The sequence below is a fragment of the Carcharodon carcharias genome, chromosome 14, assembly GCF_017639515.1.
Source record: "Carcharodon carcharias isolate sCarCar2 chromosome 14, sCarCar2.pri, whole genome shotgun sequence".
NCBI lineage: Eukaryota > Metazoa > Chordata > Chondrichthyes > Lamniformes > Lamnidae > Carcharodon > Carcharodon carcharias.
In genome coordinates, this window is record NC_054480.1 from 36,730,601 (window position 1) to 36,752,498 (window position 21,898).

At 44.3% G+C, this 21,898-nt stretch overlaps 1 protein-coding gene across 2 annotated transcripts in view; it reads left to right on the plus strand.

The window, feature by feature from the left end:
* Positions 1-21,898, plus strand: part of LOC121286711 (sodium/potassium-transporting ATPase subunit beta-1-interacting protein 3-like) — a 295,497-nt gene that overhangs the window by 226,434 nt on the left and 47,165 nt on the right. For both annotated transcript variants that reach the window (XM_041203712.1, XM_041203713.1), the window contains exon 5: positions 13,955-14,015. In XM_041203712.1, coding sequence (XP_041059646.1) covers positions 13,955-14,015 — 61 coding nt within the window. The remainder of the gene's footprint in view (positions 1-13,954; positions 14,016-21,898) is intronic.

Below are 21,898 nucleotides of genomic sequence, written 5' to 3' on the forward strand. Positions count from 1 at the left end.
AAGTTCATCCTTGGTGTCAAGGGCAGTTACTCTCACCTCACCTCACTTCTAGTACTCATGTTTGGACCAAGGTTCTAGACCATGTTTGGACCAAGGTTCTAATGAGGTCTGGCACTGAGTGGTCCTGGTGGAGCCCAAGCTGTGCATCAGTGAGTATGCTATTGGTGAGTAAGTGCTGTTTGCCAGCACTCTTGATGACACCTTCTACTGTTTTGCTGATGATTGAAAGTAGACTGATGGGGTGGTAATTGGCTAGATTGGATTTGTCCTGTTTTCTGTGACTCGACTGATTTCATTAACCTAGCATACTAAGGACGACTGGTAGAAATACACAACCTGTCAATCCATGATACATATTACTGGGGTTCCAAAATACTCTGCTCTTCTGTCACCAATTTCATATCATTTGATGCAAAGAAAAATTCATGGCCTGTATCCAGGCTCTGGAGGGGAGTATCAGAGTCTCCTGCCTTGCAAAGTCCAAACCTTATTATCCCTCCATCAATGCAACTCCCATCAGTTTACTCTAATGCTAGGTACAAAAAGTTGATGTGGAATTTCTGCCACTGTGCCGGGTTTAGAATCCTTGTCTTATGCCATTAATTCCATTTTTGCCAAACTTTTTTATGTATACTTTAGAATGAAATTAGTATTCCTTATGTTTCTGTTAGCCTTTTATAATTAATTTGACATCTTCGGGATAAAAAAACCTGTCAGCAAGTTTTAGCATATTTGAAGATCTAGAAGTACATAGAATACAAATCTGTAGTCAAAATGCAAAAGAGGACTTGGGAGTAATCACAATAATTATTAATAAGCAGACATTGTAGCGGAGATTCGTGTGATTGGCCTATAATTTCTATGGAAAATCAAACGATTTTATTGTTTCATTGCCATGATATATATTTCCTGACAGCTTTGGAAATGTGCAATTATAGTTCATCTGTCACTACATTCTTTATTCTGACTTTGTGGAAGCATAATCCATGCTGATAAAATGCAAATTGGCCAGAGATCAGATAGGGAAGTGTGCATTGTACTGATCCAGCTGTAACTAGACAGCTTGGTACAATCAGCTGCATAGCAAGCTCATGCTTTCAATGGTGCCTTTAAGCTTTTAAAAACATTACTTCTTTTCAATTCCATGCCTGTTGCCAAACCATATAGGTAACTCTTAGCATATTGTATATACTCACGTAAAAGTCAAGTTTCTAAGATTAATTTTTTAGCCAAAAAGTTGGGGGTTGACTTTTACATGAATAATATTTTCAAGCGATTGAAATCCCCCATCTCTTATTGTCTCGGTGTTGCAGAGTTGCCAGGGTGGAGAGTGTTCCCACCAACACCACCCCCAAAAGTAGCACAAAAGGAACCAAAAAGTATTTTTGTGATTGGATTTTTATTTATAAATAAGTAAATAATAACGTGTATGGATGCAGGCAATAAATTGTGTACAATAAGTTCATCAAATTTATCAAAAATAAAAGCCATATAAACAAATTTATACAATTTCATTCAGCTTTTTTCATGGCCAATTGTCTTCATTAACATTGTTTTCTCTCCAACTTTGCTCACCGTTTGACTGGCTGGCATGTCAAAATTCATAGGAGTCCCAAACATGTTCCCAGTAGAGTCCAACCTAGATCTGTTCTTTAGCCGATGTTCGATTACAAACTGCTGAAATGCCATAAGCCTGTCATTAAGTTCTGTGGGGAAACACTGTGAAATCTTGGTCTTCTGACACAGTACAAAACTGTTCCTCTTCATAAACCTGGTATACCATCCAGGGATGGCTTTGAAATTAGGCAATGCCTAATTTTCTTGCTTGTTTCAGGGCGAAGATTCAGAAAGATCTGCGAGAAACCGAGTCCATTCTGGCGATTCTCATTGACGTATTTTGCAACTTCCTTTTCAAACTGCAGCCACATGCTAGGCTTATCACTGCTTGCACATTTAATCTTAGCCATCTGCCTAAACGGTGTAGAGAGCTCCCTCCAATCTCAAAGATTCTTCTCCGATATCTTGAATTCTTTAGCTGAACAATTGTCTGCTCTGCAATCTCAACGGCTTTAAGTTTGAACTGGGCTGTGTATGTGTCGTTCCTTCTTGATGCCATGTTGCCATATAAGAGGACGGGATTGGCGAGAATGCAGTGCACACCAGCGCAGAGACACACACCTCGGTGGTACATAGATCTAGAGGTGATATCCTTGACAGCACGTGTTAATGTGCACTGATGCGAGGAGCTGAACAATCGCCTTCGATGCTATGCTATTCTATGATTCTATCAATGAACAGGTTTGCACCAGGGCGAGTTTGACTTCAGTGGCGAGTGAGTGGTAATTCCAAAGAATTTGGGTTTTTTGGCCAAAGGTCAACTTACACACGAGATGAATGAAAAATGAATGATCTTTGGCCAAACGTTGGAGGTCCACTTTTACGCCACATCGTCCATTACTCAAGTATATACGGTAACTAATAATGGAACAAGTTGTTATTGCTTAGCTTTATTTTCTGCTTAAATTCCAACAGTCACAACTGGCACCATAACAAAGGGCAAAATTGTCCCAGATTTGCACTGAGTGCAGGAGCGGGTGGGTAAAATGATGTTTTACCCAATTGTCCAAAACCTGCTGCATTAATTATGCATTCCCAGGAAACACACTGTTTCCATGGTGGGCAGTTCTCATTTGTCTGCCATGCCATCACCTTGCCGCTTCTTCATGCCGGGTGCCATATTTAAAGTGCGGCTGTGCACGCACCTCTCAGTGCTTCAAGCCCACGACTGCTGCAAAGAAGACATGGCCCTGAAAGACAAAAAGACTGCAGCTCCCAGATTCATTGACACATCCATTGAGCGCATTTTGGACGCACACCATGATGTCCTCTACCCCCGCTCTGGCCACCAGGTAGGCGGCAACCTCACTAATCTGGCTTGGGAGGTGGTGGCAACAGTGGTCAGTGCCAATGCCCTGCAAAAGAGGACAGCCACCCAGTGCAACTGCAGGATCTCATCCGTTCCACCAAGGTAATTCACTCTTCTCATCACTCTCAACTCATTCACTCACAAACCCATCACACACCCACAAGGATCTCACATCTCAAGGGACAGCACCACTATCACACACAACCTCACATCTCCATCAGGCTCATACCCTCTCGAGTTCGTGTCCTCATCCTGTCCATGTCTCCGCTCACCACACAAACATTCCACACAGTGCCATGTGTCCTGCTCACACTCTCTCCACCTATTTTAATGCAGGGGAAGCCTGCTCACAGCAGCAGGGGGAAGTACTAGATTGGGGGTGGGTGGCCTACATTAGGCCTCTCACTCACTTTGAGGAGGGTGCCATCGCACTCATGGACATGGACCATGTCTGCGGTGATGGTGAGGTCAGTGGCAAACACCCTTGTAAGGATCCTGCACCATATCAATCCCCTCTCAAAGCAAATGTGGGTGCTCTCTCTCTGCTGCTATGCAATACTTATCTCTACTTCAGTTCCACTTCTGCCAAGTGACTGACACCCTCAGCCAGCCAGCCCCTCAGCTCCATCCATGCCCTTACATCCAGCCAAGGGGACACCTCCTCCATTGAAGATCTGGAAAAAAGCAGTCTGGAAGAGCGGTCACAGCGCTTACCCACACCCTGCACCAGCGCAGAGACACACACCTCGGTGGTACATAGATCTAGAGCAGGCTCGGGTTCACAATCTGGTGGTCACTGCAAGGACATATGTCTGCAGTAGCAGGAGGCAGGTTCATGTGAGCTCCCTGGCACTCGGATGACTGCTGCGGATCAGGCGAGAGGTTCAAATCAGGTGACGAGTCTCTAGATTTGGCCTCCAAACTCATCCTGGAGAGTCAGCGGAAGGCATGGGAATATCTGCAGAGCTGTTGGAAACCCTGAATAGAGTGGCATGTGAGTCGGAGGAGTGCGTCTGTCTGCTCTCTGATGAAATTGTGCCCACATGTGCGTGTATGGAGGCCTCTGTGGGGAGGATGTTGGATGCCATGGAGACTCTGGTCCAGCAGAACGCAGAGATATGTGCAGACCTGCACTCCATCACAGGAGCCATGGTTGAGTTCCTGCAGTGGCAATGCGAGAGGGAAATGGGGCACCTCGACATCCCTCCAGGCAATCCTTCCCTTCAAGGCCTGGGTCCCTGGTCACCCAAAGGGAGGAGGAGCGGCAGCTGGACACTCCTGGGTCGTCTACTTAGGAATCTTAGAGGCTATCCTCTTCCTCTGAGTCCCCTTTGCCTGTGAGCCCCTCAACCTCGTCCTCTGTCACAGCAGGGAGCAGCTGGCCAATGAGTGATTCTGGAGGGAGAAGTGTGTGTGTGGCAGCGCCTTTCAGACCCTCGTGCAATCACTCCCTCATGCATGCGGATCCTTCACGTAGCATGCTCACCTCAATGTCCTGAGCATTTTGAATGCTGCCTGCTGGGGCTCGCTTTCAGTTGATCACCTGAGTTGACCTGCATCTCCACCCACCCAATGATCACAGTCCCATGCAGTGCCTGATCTTGCCCACTATGAGGTCGTTTTACATTCGATTTGGACAGCATGGTCTGGATTCGGTTTTTCATATGCTCCCCCATCTTTTCCCCTTCCCCAGTCAACCATTTTCTTTCTCTCATCACAGTTGACATCCCTGGCATCACATTCCACCTCCCCTCTGTGACCTACCAGCCACAACCCTTTTCCTTTGGGCATGTCCAGGTGAATGTGCACATTCCCTTCCTTCCCGAAAATCCCACTCCAATCTACATTCACCTCCCTGACCTCCTCCTTCCACCCCCAGGGTCCGTGTCTGCCTCCAAGCCCCCACCAACCACCCTTGCCATCCCTTTTTCTGCTGCTTTCAATCCCTCACCCTCCCACCCTATGGCCTCACTCTGCCCTCAGTCATTCTCATAATTCCCTCATACCATGCCCACTCTCAGTTCGCTCCCAAGGAAGCAATCATCAGATCACTCCCTTGCACGTTCACCTGAACATTCCCCCCTCTGAACCCTTGCCCCCCCCTTAGCCCAACCACCCCACCAGACTCCCTCTCCCCTCTTATTCTCTCCCTCTTCCTGACTCCCTTGGATATCCTTACTTCTTCTGCCACCCTTAGTTCTTCCCTCCTGACTCCTTCCTCCAGCCTTATCTCTTCCTCCAGCCTCACTTCTTCCTCCAGCCTTACACCTTCCTCCTTCCTGACTCCTTCCTTCACCCTTACTGCTTCCTCCACCCTTACTTTCCCCTGGACTCCCTCCCCTCTCCACACTCTTTTCTCCCACTGGACTCCCTCCCTTCTCCACACTCTTTCCTCCCCCTGGAAATCCTTTCCCTCTCCACATTTCTTCCTCCCCCAGGCTCTTTCCCCTCTCCACACTCCTTCCCCCCTCCGAACCCCTTTCCTTACACCTTCCACCCCACCTTACACCTACTTTCCCAGATGCCATCTTCTCCCCTGATATTCCCATCTCTCCCCATACCCTCTACCCCCCACCAACCTCACTCCCCGACATCTTCATTCCCCCCCAACCTCACCCCCTCTGACACCTTCGCCCCTTCCACTTCCAACCTCAACCCCTGACACCTTCATTCCCTCCCCTCCCAACCTCACCCCTCCCAGACACCTTCATTTCACCCTCCCAATCTCAACCCCCACAACACCTCTTCGTCTCCCAGTCAATCCTAGGCCTTGCTCTCCCACCCCATCGACCATCATCCATTGTGAGCATCAATGGTGATTTTCCAGCTTCTGTGAGCTGCTTTGCAGCAGAGCCATGTCCATGAGAATCCACCCAGCATACTGTGGACATTCCTCCAGGATCCCATTGCTGTCAGGCTCCAGTATCTTCTGCTCCTCGGATGTCCATGATGTGTGAAAGGCCCTGGTGGTAAGACCCAACTTCTGCACATCACAGTTGTCAAGACATGTCCTGCACCAGCGTGCTTTCCCACCGATGGGGGTTGGTGATCAGGAGGGGGGGAGGGTCTGGTGGGCGGGCCTTATAATGATATGCTGATGTATTACAATGAGGTTCCTGACGCCTGATGGTGGGGAATGTGGCCCACCAGCGACAGGCTGATCGGACGATCACAAACTGATTTCACAATGTTGGGAAACTGATGTTTGGCCTTCTTGCCATATTGTCACCGAACATGCCCAGTGCCAGCAGGCATGGAAAATCCCGGCCAAGGAGTGAATATCAAAGGAACAATTCTGCAAAAGTGCACTATCTATGGTGAGCCCTTCATGCTGGCTTTGCACATCAGGAATTGCTACTTGCAACTTTCTGTACCTGAAAATGATAGATGGTCAATCTGGGGCAGTGTACCTGAAATACATGTGGGTGAGGCTCTCCACTGGTAGCACACAGTTGTAGAATCAGATCACATGGGTTGGTTTTTTTTACTATTCACTCAAGGGATGTGGGTGTCGCTAGCTAGGCCAGCATTTATTGCCCATCCCTAATTGAGAAGGTGGTGGTGAGCTGCCTTCTTGAACCACTGCAGTCCATGTAGTGTAGGTACACCCACAGTGCTGTTAAAGAGTGAGTTCCAGGATTTTGAACCAGCAACAGTGAAGGAACAGAGATATATTTCCAAGTCAGGATGGTGAGTGGCTTGGAGGGGAACTTTCAGGTGGTGGTGTTCCCATGTGTCTGCTGTCCTTGTCCTTCTAGATAGTAGTGGTTATGAGTTTGGAAGGTGCTGTCTAAGGAGGCTGGTGAGTTGCTGCAGTGGTATACACTGCTGCTAATGTGCATCGGTGGTGGAGGGGGCGTATGTTGTGGATGGGGTGCCAATCAAGCAGACTGGTTTATCTTGGATGGTGTCCAGCCTCTTGAGAGTTGTTAGAGCTGCACTCATCCAGGCAAGTGGAGGGTATTCCATCATACTCCTGACCTGTGCCTTGTAGATGGTGGACACACTTTGGGGAGTCAGGAGTTGCTACAGGAGCTGCTCTGATAGCTATAATATTTATTTGGCTAGTCCAGTTCAGTTTCTGGTCAATGGTAACCCCCCAGGATATTGATAGTGGGGGATTCAATGATGCTAATGCCATTGAAAGTCAAGAACTGATGGTTAGATTCTCTCTTGTTGGAAATGGTCATTTCCTGGCACTTGTGCGCCTTGAATGTTACTTGCCAATTGTCAGCTGATGCCTGGATATTGTCTTGCTTCATTTGGACATAGTGGTGAACATTGTGCAATTATCAGCAAACATCCCACTTCTGACCTTATGATGGAAGGGAGGTCATTGATGAAGCAGCTGAAGATGGTTGGGCCTAGGACACTACCCTGAGGAGCTCCAGCAGCGATGTCCTGGAACTGAGGTGATTGACCTCCAACAACCACAACCATCTTCCTATGTGCTAGGTATGACTCCAACAAGCAGAGAGTTTTCCCCCAATTTCCATTGACTCCAGTTTTGCCAGGGTTCCCTGATGCAACACTCGGTCAAATGCGGCCTTGATGTCAAGGGCAATCATTGTCATCTCATCCCTGGTGTTCAACTCTTTTGACCATGTTTGAATGAGGTCAGGAGCTGAGTGGCCCTGGCAGAACCTAAACTGAGTGTCAGTGAGCAGGTTGTTGCTAAACAAGTATCGCTTGATAGCATTGTTCTTGACCCCTCTTTTCAAGGAGGATGAATTCCAGGTCCTGAACCTGCACCTCAACAGCGTCGCTCTCACAATGCATGTTTTAAATTCCGATGGCCTGATTAGCCAGGCGGCACACTTGGTGTCTAATTACAGTTGTCGAGTCCCTTGAGTGGCAAAGGCAGGCAGCAGCCATGTCACAACAGGCAACCCTCAGAGGGCCAGCAGTGTTGACAAGGCTGGCAGAGAATATCCAGCATTGCATCAGCGCAAGCAAGTCCTGGAAAAACAGGTGAAAAACAAAGGCAGATGAATTTAATTGGCCCCAGGCGAAGCTGGCAGCTGTGCACTAAAATGTATCAGATTGTTCAGGTTTGCCAAAATAAAGTTTAAAACTTCAATTCTGCTCTGGACAGGCCCCTTAACGAGCTTAAGGGTTGTTAATTGGTGGCGGTGGGTTTCCCGTTCTCTCCACCATGCCAGTCCTTTGAAAATTGCACACTGTCCTAGAGGTGTCAGGATCCCAAGATGACCCCGGGACTGCGATTTTCGAATCTCTTCCGAACCGGTCCTGATCCAGTGAAAATGCAGCCCCATATCTCTTACTGCTTTTGCATTGGTTTTCCTTTCATTCAGAAGCTATGAGCTGCTGAGCTACAGAGTTTGGATTTAACAGCATGGGTGCCAGAAACTGGCTCATGGACGCAGACTCACAGATTCTGAATTAAAAGAAAACCAGAATGAAAAGTAATTTTGACGATGGCCAGACATTATTCCAAATCTTCAGTGTGCTTTTGAAATCCGGACAGTCACTCGGTTTTACCCATTAGGACCGTAGCATCATTTTTAAAGTGCCTACACTATGAATTTTATGGGGAATGCTGCAGTTATACCAAATACTTTTCCTCAGGTGAAATTGCTAATCTTCATACACTTGGGTAATTTATAGAGAATTTGAAGGAATTGCACCTGATGTCGTCACCATTAAATTAAACTGTTCTTTTTGTACAAATTATATTAATGATTCAAAAGATTATAGATAAGCGGTCACAAATCCTTGAAGATTAATACTAATACTTTAAAAGCTTCCCAGAAGTTCAGCAGTTTATGTTGTGTTCCTTGGAGACAGAGAAATGTTTCAAATATGTTTCACATGGCTGTAAAAAAACAGTGGACATCAAGCAGAAGGAAAGGAGGGGTGTGAGGTGAAAGCCTAGTTAAATAGATGAGTTTTAACTAACTTTGGAAAGCAGGGAAAGCAAAGCAAAGGTATCAAATGGAGGAGTTGCGGAAGGCAAGAATTAATAGCTGAAGGAGTGGCCACGTGGTGGATAGGAATAGGCCGGTGTCAGATGAGCAGAAGGTGTGTGCATGAATTTACAACTGGAGAAAATCACTGAGGTAAGGTGGAGTAGTAGTTTTGGATTTGAATCCCAAAATTAAGATCATAAAATCAGTTCTCTGGGGCATGAGGAAGCAGTGAAGCTTGAAAAGGATTGGGGTGATGAAGGTATGGGTATAGGTATAGTTTCTGAACATTGGCCAGCCTAAAACAGGAGTGTATTTATTGATCAAAATGGAGTGGGGCCCCCTATCTCCAAACAATTCTGAAGTACAGTCATGACAATCAAACTCTGGTATTAATTCATAAAATAACACAAAAATACTTTGAAATTTTCTTTAAATATTTAAGTGGCAAATATTAGTAACCCTTCTTGACACACACTGTAATATTTACTATTCAAAATAGATAAAAAAGTTGTTAACCATTAGATTACATATGATAAGAATGGCTATACCAGAATGCTACTATCTATTCCAGCTGCAAATTCAAGCACACATTCTCTGCTCATCTGTTACTATATACATAAAAGTCTATTATCTAACATGTGTCTGCCACAATCTAGACATCACCCAAAGTATTACGCATTGTTACAGATGCATAACTGCCTTTTTGAAAGAAAAACTTCGTTTGCAGCCAGAAATTTGTAAGCAGTTACGTTTGGCCTTTGATTGGCCTTAGGTTCTTGAAGCCAGCTAGAGTTGCCCAAATTTTCGTATTCAGACCACCAGCACAGGGAACATCAGAGCACATTTAAGGCACAGGGCATGTTAGCAACTAAACTTTCTATCTGCTGTGCAGATCCCAAACTGTCTGTGAGACTTGGGAGTCTAGCTACAGAGACAATTAAAATGCCATGAACATGTACAGAAAATAATCAAAAAGGCTAATGGAATACTGGCTTGAATACAGAGTACTATAACTGTACAAAGCCCTGATTAGATCACACCTTGAGTGCTGTGAGGAGTTTGGGGCAACATACCTGAGGAAGGATCTACTGACACAACAAAAACAAAATAAAAATACCTGGAAAAACTCAGCAGGTCTAACAGCATCTGCGGAGAGGAACACAGTTAACATTTCAAGTCCATATGAGTCTTCAACAGAACTAAGGAAAATTAGAAGAGAGGTGAAATATTAGCTGGTTTAAGGGGGGTGGGACAAGTAGAGCTGGATAGAGGGCCAGTGATAAGTGGAGATTGCCAAAAGATGTCATAGACAAAAGGACAAAGAGGTGTTGATGGTGGTGATATTATCTAAAGAATGTGCTAATAGGTGACATTAAGGGTAGAAAGCAGGATGAGCAATGTACAGATAGCCCTAGTGGGGGTGGGGTGGGGGGAAGGGATCAAAATAGACTAAAAGGTAGAGATAAAACAATGGATGGGAATACATTTAAAAATAATGGAAATAGGTGGGAAAAGAAAAATCTATATAAATTATTGGAAAAAAGGGGGATCGGAAAGGGGGTAGGGATGAAGGAAAGAGTTCATGATCTAAAATTGTTGATCTCAATATTCAGTCTGGAAGGCTGTAAAGTGCCTAGTCGGAAGATGAGGTGCTGTTCCTCCAGTTTGCGTTGAGCTTCACTGGAACCTTACAGCAGGCCAAGGACGGACATGTGGGCATGAGAGCAGGGTGGAGTGTTGAAATGGCAAGCGACAGGGAGGTCTGGGTCATGCTTGCAGACAGACTGAAGGTGTTCCACAAAGTGGTCACCCAGTCTGCGTTCAGTCTCTCCAATATAGAGGAAACTGCATTGGGAGCAGCGAATGCAGTAGACTAAATTGAGGGAAGTGCAATTGAAATGCTGCTTCACTTGAAAGGAGTGTTTGGGTCCTTGGATGGTAAGGAGAGGGGAAGTAAAGGGACAGGTGTTGCACCTTCTGCAGTTGCATGGGAAGGTGCCGTGGGGTTGAGGTGTGGGGGATGATGGCTGAGTGGACCAGGGTGTCCCACAGGGAACAATCCCTGCAGAATGCCGCTGGGGGGGGGTGAAGGGAAGATGTGTTTGGTGGTGGCATCATTCTGGAGTTGGTGGAAATGGCGAAGGATGATCCTTTGAATGCGGAGGCTGGTGGGATGATAAGTAAGGACAAGGTTCTGGGAGGGAGACGAAGGTATGTGGGCGGATGCGCGGGAGATGGGCTGGACACAGTTGAGGGCCCTATCAACCACCATGGGTAGAAAACCTTGGTTAAGGAAGAAGAAGACATGCCAGAGGAACTGTTTTTGAAAGTGGCATCATCAGAACAGATGCGACGGAGGTGAAGGAACTGAGAGAATGGGATGGAGTCCTTACAGGAAGCGGGGTGTGAGGAGCTGTAGTCGAGGTAGCTGTGGGAGTCGGCAGGCTTGTAATGAATATTGGTGGACAGTCTATCACCAGAAATTGAGACAGAGGTCAAGGAAGGGAAGGGAAGTGTCAGAGATGGACCAAGTGAAAATGATGGAGAGGTGGAAATTGGACGGGTGAAAATTGGAAGCAAAATTAATAAATTTTTCCAGGTCCTGACGAGAGCATGAAGTAGCGCCGAAGCAATCATTGATGTACTGGAGAAAGAGTTGTTGAGGGGGGCCAGAGTAGGACTGGAACAAGGAATGTTCCACATACCCCATAAAGAGACAGGCATAACTGGGGCCCATGCGGGTACCTAAGGCCACACCTTTTATTTGGAGGAAGTGAGAGGAGTTTAAGGAGAAATTGTTCAGTGAGAGAACAAGTTCAGCCAGACGGAGGAGAGTAGTGGTGGATGGGGATTGTTCGGGCCTCTGTTTGAGGAAGAAGTGGAGAGCCATCAGAACATCCCAGTGGGGGATGGAGGTGTAGAGGGATTGGACGTCCATGGTGAAGAGGAGGTGGGTTGGGATCAGGGAACTGGATATTGTTGATATGATTAAGGGTGTCAGAGGAATCATGGATGTAGGTGGGAAGGGACTGGACAAGGGGAGAGAGAATGGAGTCAAGATAGCAAGAAATGAGTTCTATGGGGCAGGAACAGGCTGACATGATCGGTCTGCAGGACAGTCCTGTTTGTGAATTTTGGGTATGAGGTAGAAGCGGGCCGTTTGAGGTTGGGAGACTATGAGGTTGGAAGCTGTGAAAGGAAGATCTCCAGAGGAGATGAGGTCAGTAACAGTCCTGGAAACAATGGCTTGATGTTCAGTGGTGGGGTCATGGTCCAGGGGGAGGTAGGAGGAAGTGTCTGCGAGTTGATGGTCAGCCTCTGTGAGGTAGAGGTCAGTGCGCCAGAAAACAACAGCTCCACCCTTGTCAGCAGGTTTGGAAAATCTACTGATCTTGGAGGTGTGCAATGTAGATTGAACTCCAAGGGTTAAATTATGAGGAGCAATTACACAAACAAGGATGATTTCTGTGAAATTTAGATAGCTAACATACAAACATATAAGTTAGGAGCAGGAGTAGGCCATTCGGCCTTTTGAACCTGCTCTGCCATTCAATCATGGTTGATCTGATTATGGCCTCAACACTGCTTTCCTGCCTAACTTCCTATACCCTTAGATCCTTGACTAACAAGGGAGTCAATCTACATCTGTCTTAAAAATATTCAATGACCCTTCCTCTACTGCTCTCTGGGGAAGACAGTTCCACAGACTCATGACACTCTGAGAGAAAAAATTCTCCTAATCTCTGTCTTAAGTGGGAGAGCCCTTATTTTTAAATTGTGTCCCCTAGTTTTGGTCTCTCCTACAAGGGGAATCATCCCCACAGCATCCACTCTTTCAATTCCCCTCAGGATTTTATATGTTTCAATAAGTGCATCTCTCATTCTTCTAAACTCCAATGGATGCAGGCCCAACCTCTCCAATCTCACCAAGTGGTGATTTGATCAAAGTTTTCAAAATATTAAGTGCAACACTTAGGGTACTTAGAGAGAAACTATTTCCACTGGCTGGGAAGCCTATAGGACTGGGGACATAATATAAAAATTAGATCCATAACTTTCAGAAATGAAATTAGAAGACACTTCTACTTGCAAAGGGTAGTTAAATTTTGGAACTCTTCTTCAAATGACAATTGATGCTAGATCAATTATTAATTTTAAATCAGATTTATAGATTTTATAAACCGAAGATATTCAGAGATATGAGGCATCCGTCTTTCCGATCAGATGTTAAAAGGAGGCCCCATTTGTCCTCTCGGGTAGATGTATAAGATCCCACAGCACTTTTTGAAGAAGAGGAGGGGAGTAATCTCTGATATCCTGGCCAATATTTACCCCTCAATAAGTATCACAAAAAATAGATTATCTGGTCTCTTTGTGAGACCTTGCTGTGTGCAAATTGGTTGCTGTACTTCCTACATTACAACAGTACTTCATTGGCTGTAAAGTGCTTTGGGAGGTCTAGAGGTCATCAAAGGTGTGGTATAAATACATGTCTTCCTTTCTTTAAAGGTAGGGTTATGAAGTTAGGTTACAGATCAGCCATGTTCTCATTAAAGGAACAGGCTTAAGGGGCTAAATGGCATACTCCTGTTCCTATGTGAGCACTGCTAAAGGAGATCTGCCATTTGTACTCTGTAACAGTATTTTGCTAAAAATACGTGTTTGTTCATAAATATCTAATATAATAAAAGTCTGATCAAGAAACAATGCCAAGAAACTACATAAATAAATGCAAAAACATATAGTGAATTGTTATGGTACTAAGTTTTGGTTTTAATGACCAAATTACTGTTTCTATAGTTTACATTCAAGTTCTTGAAAATGCAATCAAATCTATGTCCATTAACTCCCTAATACACTGAAGTACCGTGAGATTTTCTGCAAAATGCATTACATATAACTTCACACCAATAATAGAACATTCTGAAGCACTCAGACTTATCAGTTGTGATAACATGGTTGCTGAGGAGGATATTTTAGTTGAGGATATTCTATTGTACTAATCTGATATTAAGATTGGAGAGATACAGACTTGAGTATAAACGTACAGTTAAAAAGAGGTTGCAATTATTTTAAGCTTCTCTTCTTTCTCTTGCAGCTCATTGGATTTGTCTATGCGTGTTATGTTATCAGCGTCTTTACAGAGGAAGAAGACAGCTGTAAGTAGTGGTGTGTGAAACTGTTAACTGCTTAATTAGAGTGAGACAGGTTATGTGTGAAGTGGGCCAGCTGTAGCAGCTTTCAGCGAGAAAGTGAACTGGGTTTTCCTCTTTCAAACCCATATGAATTATAGGTTTCAGCTTCAATGACTTCTGGCATTAAAGGAGAAGAGCTAGCATTCAAAGAGCTACAGCAGCTGCAAGAAATACATCACTGTTTTTCCATGTGCAAAATGTACGGTTTGAATGTAAGAAAACAAATGGAGGGACAAAATGTTTTTCCTGATCAACTCATCAAAGCCAGCTCAAGTTTAAAAGATTGACAAGCATTAAAATATTAAACTGTAGTTACTGAATTAAGTGGAAGAAAGATTGTTCATAATCGAGGTTTCTGGTTTCCATGATTTTCATTGCTTATTTTGGTAGTCTGTACTAAATCTGTGCTTGAGCAGTGCCTTTTGTTGTACTTTTATTTGGGAAGAAATATGATCTGAGAAACAATGGATGCAACAATGTAATGCAATTGTTGCTTCATACTTATCAGTCAGTTTCAGTGTTGTTTCACAGAGACATTGAATACTGCCTCCATATTGCTACCGAATGACATTTTATTTAGGGAAAGCAGTGCTACCACAAATGTAACAAGCAAATTGTAGGTACCAGCCAAATATCTGGCTAGGATCAACACTTAAGATGCAGGAATATGCAGCTGTGCTTTCAGCTAAATTCCTCATTTTTGGTTCTGTCCCCTTACCCCCACACTCTGGAACTCTCCACTCAAGCCTTTCCACTTTGTTTCAGCCCTACAACCTTCATTGAAAAGCTGCCTTACAATCATTCTTCAGCTGTACCTTTGGCAACATCCTTATTTTTTCTCCTGCTAAGGTCTGATCCCAAAGTATGAAGGAGCTTGGGATGTTTTCCTTAATTAAAGTTACTGAATAAATGTAAGTTGCTGTTGAAATGAACACTGATTTCAAACATTTTCATAGTGGTGGGATTGGAAGGTAAGTCCTCATCTATTCAGCCCATTGCAAACCTTAGGAGTAGACAGCGGCATAGTGATATTGTCACTGGACTGGTAATCCAGAGGCCCACGGTTTGAATCCCACCACGGCAGATGGTGGAATTTGAATTCAATAAAAATCTGGAATTAAAGACGATTGTCATAAGTAATGTGGTTGACTCTTAAATGGCCTAGCAAGCCACTCCGTTGTATTAAGTCAATAAAAAGGAAACCAGACAGACCAGACCGGAAATGTCAACAGCAAACCCAAACCTGTCGACCCCGCCTTACTAACATCTGGGGGCTTGTCCCAAAATTGGGAGAGCTGTCTCACGGACTAGCCAAGCAACAGCCAGACATAGTCATGCTTACGGAATCACATCTTGCAGATCATGTTCCAGACACCACCATCTCCATCCCTGGGTATGTCCTGTGGCTGCACAGTGGTATACAGTTTGGGAGGGAGTTGCCCTGGGAGTCCTCAACATTGACTCATGGCATCAGGTCAAACATGGGCAAGAAAACCCCCTGATTACCACATACCACCCCAACCCCTCAGCTGATGGGTCAGTACTCCTCCATGTTGAACATGACTTGTAGGAAGCCCTGAGGGTGGCATGGGCACAGAATATACACTTCCCCCACTTTGGTTGGGGACTTTAATGTCCATCACCAAGAGTGGTGCGTTAGCACCACCACTGGCCAAGTCCTACAAGATTTAGTCTGTGGCAGGTGGTGAGGGAACCACCAAGAGGGAAAATCATATTTGACCTCAATATCACCAACCTGTCTGCGACAGATACATCTGTCCATGACAGTATCGGTAGGAGTGCCCACCGCACATTAATAACAGGCCTGACATCAGTTAGCAATAGAGAGAAGTTTCTATGGACTGACAGCTGTCTTTCAATTTCTGCTTCCTTGTATTGGCGAGAAGCTAAGTTACTGAAGTAAAAAAAGTAGCAGGAAATGACTGGCATTTTCTTAATATGCTTTTGATGCTTTGAAATAGGATGGCTGCAAAACAGACTATTATAAATTTTTACATATCACAAAATATGTAAAGTCATTAATTTATAGGGATTAATAATTGAATCAACAGAGCTCAAGCAATTTTTGAGCATGAATAGAGTCCTGAGATAAAGTTACCAGCTTAATTGCTCTTTGTTATTCTTTAATATGTTGTAGTTATTTATTAGGTAGCAGACTTTTAGTTCTTATCCACAAGTGCCAGACAATGGCCATCTCCAACAAAAGAGAATCCAACCATCTCCCCTTACATTCAATGGCATTACCATCTCTCAATCCCCACTATCAACATCCCAGGGTTACCATTGACCAGAAACTGAACTGGACCAGCCATATAAATATTGTGACTACAAAAGCAAGTCACAGGCTGGAAATGCTGTGGCAAATAACTCACCTCCTGTCTCCCCACCTGTCCACCATCTACAAGGCACAAGTCAGGAGTGTGATGGAATACTCTCCACATGCCTCGATTAGCATGGCCCCAACAACACTCAAGACACTTTCAATACCATCCAGGATAAAGCAGCCTGCTTGATTAGCACCTCATCCACCACCTTAAACATTCACTCCCTCAATTACCGACGCACAGTGGCAGCAGTGTGCATCATATACAAGATGCACTGCAGTACTCATCAACTCTCCTTCAACTGCACCTTCCAAATTCCTGACCTTGACTACCTGGAAGGACAAGGACTTAAAATGCATGGGAACAGCACCACCTAAAAGTTCCGCTGCAAGCCACACACCATCCTGCCTTGGAACTATATCACTGTTCCTTCACGTCGCTGCAGCAAAATCCTGAAAATCCCTTCCTAACAGCACTGTGGGTGTATTGGCACCAGATGGACTACAACAGTTTAAGAAGGCAACTCACAAGGGTAATTAGGGATGGGCAGAAAATACTGGCTTTGCCAGTGATGCCCACACCCATGAATGAATAAAATAACACAACATTGTCTGTATTGACAGATCTTCAGTTTTGTAATTCTTTTTGGTATTTATTGCACCAATACCTTAATTTTTAGGAATAAGATTCCCTTGTACCCAGGGCCTTGCAAAATAATTTTCTCCTCTAACTTGGTACTTTTTATCCTTATCTCTTGCAATTACTTTCTGATTTAGTTCCTCAGGTCTGATGATGTGATTAAATTCTCTAGTTTTATTACTGACCTTGGTTTTATTGTAAACCCATTGAAATGTTAGTGCAGAAGTCCAAGTCCCTGTTTTGGTTTTACCTGTAACTTTTAATCGATTAACTCTTGACGAGGAGAAATAAGTTCCATTTAAATGTCATATATCGCAAATACACGAATTGCAGTTCATGCATTTTAGCAATTGTGCGCTGTTTATGCAGCACGGGAGCAGTTGGATTAAATATGAAATCAAAATGGAACTCATTATTATTGTATTGGAAAAGTTAGGTGCCCCCACCCCTCACTTATCTGTCATGTCATCCTGCTGCTGCTTTCGAATTAGAGGGCCTCCTATTGGCCCTATAGCTTTAAGGGCCTTACCACAGTCCTCAATTGGTTGCAAGTCTACCTTCTAGCCAGTAGCTGGCCAATTTGGGGAAAGTCACAGGTGAGTGACTGTTTCCCACACATTTGACTCTGATGGTGGGGTTCAGAAACCTGCAGAAAAATGCTGCCCCTACTGGCTGTCCCCGGGCAGCGTTCCAAAGAAGTGGACTTGAAAATCAGGGTGCTGCGATGACAGCAATGGCTCTCGGGTTAGTTTTTAAAGGAAACGGGAAGGAGAGTGATTGGGAAAGGAGGTCAATCAGGAATGAGGATTGCAGTTGCCAGGTGGGAGGGTAGTGTGAAGGTGAGCTGCCTGCTCCTCCAAATTCTATGTTGTACATCTTGAACTCAGGACTGCAAGCGATCCCTTTAAATGGTCACTTGTAGAGATGGCTGAGTTCAGGGCAGACCGACAATGCAGAGCAGGTCCCAAACAGCTGTAAAACCACTAAATTTGAATATGTAAGGGCACAACCCTTGTTTCAGACACAGGCCATGGACACTTTTTTTTGCTTACACCAATATGGTGGGCATCACACTTAACTTTTAATGAATATACACTTCTTGCCTGCCATATTGGAGGCTTGGCTGCCTCCAATCTGAAAACAGTGTGATATCATCACAATTTTAAGCCTATACTATAAATATATGCTTGGGTCAGATACAGCCTTGTTTGCAAGACAATTTAAGAAAGTACCCGACTTTTTCTCTTCTTTTCTGTTGCTTTTTTTTCTGCACCTCCCCTCTTTTCATCTTTCCCTCTTCTCTTTCTCCTTCTTCCCCTCAAGCTTCATCTCCCCCATCTCTCCCCACTTCCCTTCCCCTCTTTGCATCACCTTTTTTCCCACCCCCTTCCTCTACCCTTCATTCCTCTGTAGCAGTACCTTCCCCATTTGAGGAGAAGGTTGCATATTAAAACAGCTCAGGTGAAAAGATTAATGAAAAGGGAAAAAGACAGATTTGACTGATTATATCACAATTAAGTAAATTGTAGAATTCATTACCTTCTCATGAGGCGCACAGCATGTACTTCATCAGTCTGAGGCCCTGAATCATGTCAGCAGGATACTTAGTTCCATAGGAACTGTCAATGTGTCTTCAAATAAATACAGTTCTTGTGACAGAAATTCTTTCACGGAAACTTTTAAATGTAGGTTGGATTCTCAGGTCATATCTACAGTATTCCCAGTGATTTATTTCCTGTGTTCTCTGATGCCAAAATCTCCTAATAGCCCACTTTACATCTAAATTGCAATTTATGCTAAAGAATTCTGTGCTATATTCCCTGTTCCTCTCAGTCTGCCTTTTGGCTGATCAGCAAAACTTAAATGATGAGCACATTGGACTTAAATTGCATAATTCTATCATATCAAATGAAAGAAGACAAGAATCTCATGTTAAGGAGCATTATTTTCATGACACTGTCAATGTGGATTTTTTTTTGCTGTATCATTTATTGATGTGTTGATTTTATATCAGTCACACCCAGTTTATTCCCAAATCGCTTTGTTTTATTTTAGCGTGTGGTCAGGTGTAATTGTTCAATGTTTTAATGCGCAGATCGATATTTCGTTCTTTCACTCATGCCTGATGTATCATTTGAAATAATTAACTGTGGCAGGACATCAATAGTTAATGTTGTCAGCAGCTGATATGGCCACTGACCCAGATTACTTGTATTTCAGCCTAATTTTGTTCATCATGTTTGTTTTAGTCATTTTAAAAATACGCTCAATTATAATTAAGTATGTGGCAAATTTTGAAGTTTTCATTTATGCTGAAGGATCCAAGTAAATTTTACCTTCAGAACTATTTAGCAAATCCATCAAAATTTGAATTCAGCTCATTTTGAATTGTCAAAATTGTACAATATTATAACTTTTAAAATTACACAAAAGCCATATTTGGAGTGACCCAGTAGAATGTTGTTGCCTGTATTATCAGTAGTTCCAGCAACAACAGGAATGCACAATCAGTACGATTTCACATTACTCACTTATTCTGATACTACAAAGTCCTTTCAATATAACATGCAAACGTTCTATTCTTTTAAAATGTCTTCTCAAACTGCAGAATTTATTTAGTTTACATCATCTACTGACAAAGCCTTCATGTCAGGAAGACTTGGGGCTCAATTTTAAATTGAGGCAGGATTGGTGCATGGCAAGGAAGCCTCCTGCTGATTACCACCTAGAGCCTCCCCTCAGCTGATGAATTAGTATTCTTCCATATTGAACACCACTTGGAAGAAGCACTGAAGGTGGCAAGGGCACAGCGACTCTGAATGGGGGACGTCAATATCTATCACCAAGAGTGGCTTGGTTACACCACTACTGACCGAGCTGGCCAAGTCCTAAAGGACATAGCTGCTAGATGGGTCTGTGGCAGGTGGTGAGGAAACCAACAAGAGGATTAAAGGTGCTTGACCTCATTCTCACTAATTTACCTATTGCAGATGTATCTGTCTGTGGCAGTATTGGTAGGAGGGACCATTGCACAGTCCTTGTGGAGATGAAGTCCTGTCTTCACATTGAAGATACCCTTTGTCGTGTTGTGTGGCCCTATCGCTGTGCTAAATGAGATAGATTTCCAGCAGATCCAGCAGCTCAAAACTCAGCATCCATGAGGCGATGTGGGCCATCAGCAGCAGCAGAATTATATTCAACCACCATCTATAACCTCATGGTCCGGCATATCCTCCACTCTACCATTACCATCAAACTGGGGAAATCAACCTTGGTTCAATGAAGAGTGAAGAAGGACATGCCAGGAACAGCACCAGCACTAAACATGAGGTGTCAACCTGGTGAAGCTACAACACAGGACTGCTTACATGCCAAACAGCAGAAGCAGCAAGCAATAGACAGAACTAAGTGATACCACAACCAACAGATCAGATCTAAACCCTGCACTTCTGCCACATTTAGTCATGAATAGCGGTGGGCAAGTAAACAAGTAATTGGAGGAGGAGGAGGCTCCACACATATCCCCATCCTCAATGACCGGGGAGCCCAGCACATCAGTGCGAAAGAGAAGGTCGAAGCATTTGCAACAATCTTCAGCCTAAAGTGCCGAGTGGATGATCCATCTTGACCTCCTCTGATGTCCCTAGCATCATAGATGGCAGCCTTTAGCCAATTCTATTCACTCTATGTGACATCAAGAAATGGCTGAAGGCACTGGATACTGCAAAAGCTATGGGGCCTGACAATATTCCAGCAATAGTACTAAAGAATGGTGCTCCAGAACTTGATGCGCCCCTAGCCAAGCTGTTACAGTACAGCTACAACACTGGCATCTACCTAGCAATGTGAACAATTGCCAGGTATTTCCTGTACACAAAAAGCAGGACAAATCCAACCTGGCCAATTACTGTCCTATCAGTCTGCTCTCGATCCTCAGTAAAGTGATGGAAGATGTCATCAACGGTGCTATCAAACGGCACTTGCTTAGTAATAATCTGTTCACTAATGCTCAGTTTGGGTTCCACCAGGCTCACTCAGCTCTGACCTCATTACAGCATGGTTCAAACATGGACAAAAGAGCTGAACACCAGAGTTGAGGTGAGAGTGACTACCCTTGACATCAAGACAGCATTTGGCCAAGTGTGGCATCAAGGAGTCTTAGAAAAACTGGAGACAATGGGAATCAGGGGGAAAACTCTCCACAGTTTGGAATAACACCTAGCACAAAGGAAGATGGTTGTGGTTGTTGGAGGTCAATCATCTCAGTTCCAGGACATCACTGCAGGAGTTCCTCAGGGTAGTATCCTAGGCCCAACCTTCTTCAGCTGCTTCATCAGTCACCTTCCTTCCATCATAAGGTCAGAAGTGGGGATGTTCGCTGATGATTGCACAATGTCCAGTACCATTTGTGACTCCTCAAATACTGAAGGAGTCCATGTCCAAATGCAGCAAGACTTGAACAATATCCAGGCTTGGGCTGACAAGTGGCAAGTAACATTCACAACACACAAGTGCCAGACAATGACCATCGCCAACAAGTGAGAATCCAACCATCTCCCCTTGACTATCATTACCATTATCATTGCTGAATCCCCTACTATCAACATCCGTGGGGTTATCATTAACTGGTAACTGAACTGGACCAGCTATATAAATACTGTGACTACAAGAACAGTTCAGAGGCTGGGAATTCTACAGAGAGTAACTCACCTCAAGACTCTCCAAAGTCTGTCCACCATCTACAAGGCACAAGTCAGAAGTGTGATGGAATACTCTCCACTTGCCTGGATGAACGCTGCTCCAACAATACTCAAGAAGCATGATGCCATCCAGGACAAAGCAGTCCACTTGACTGGCACCCCA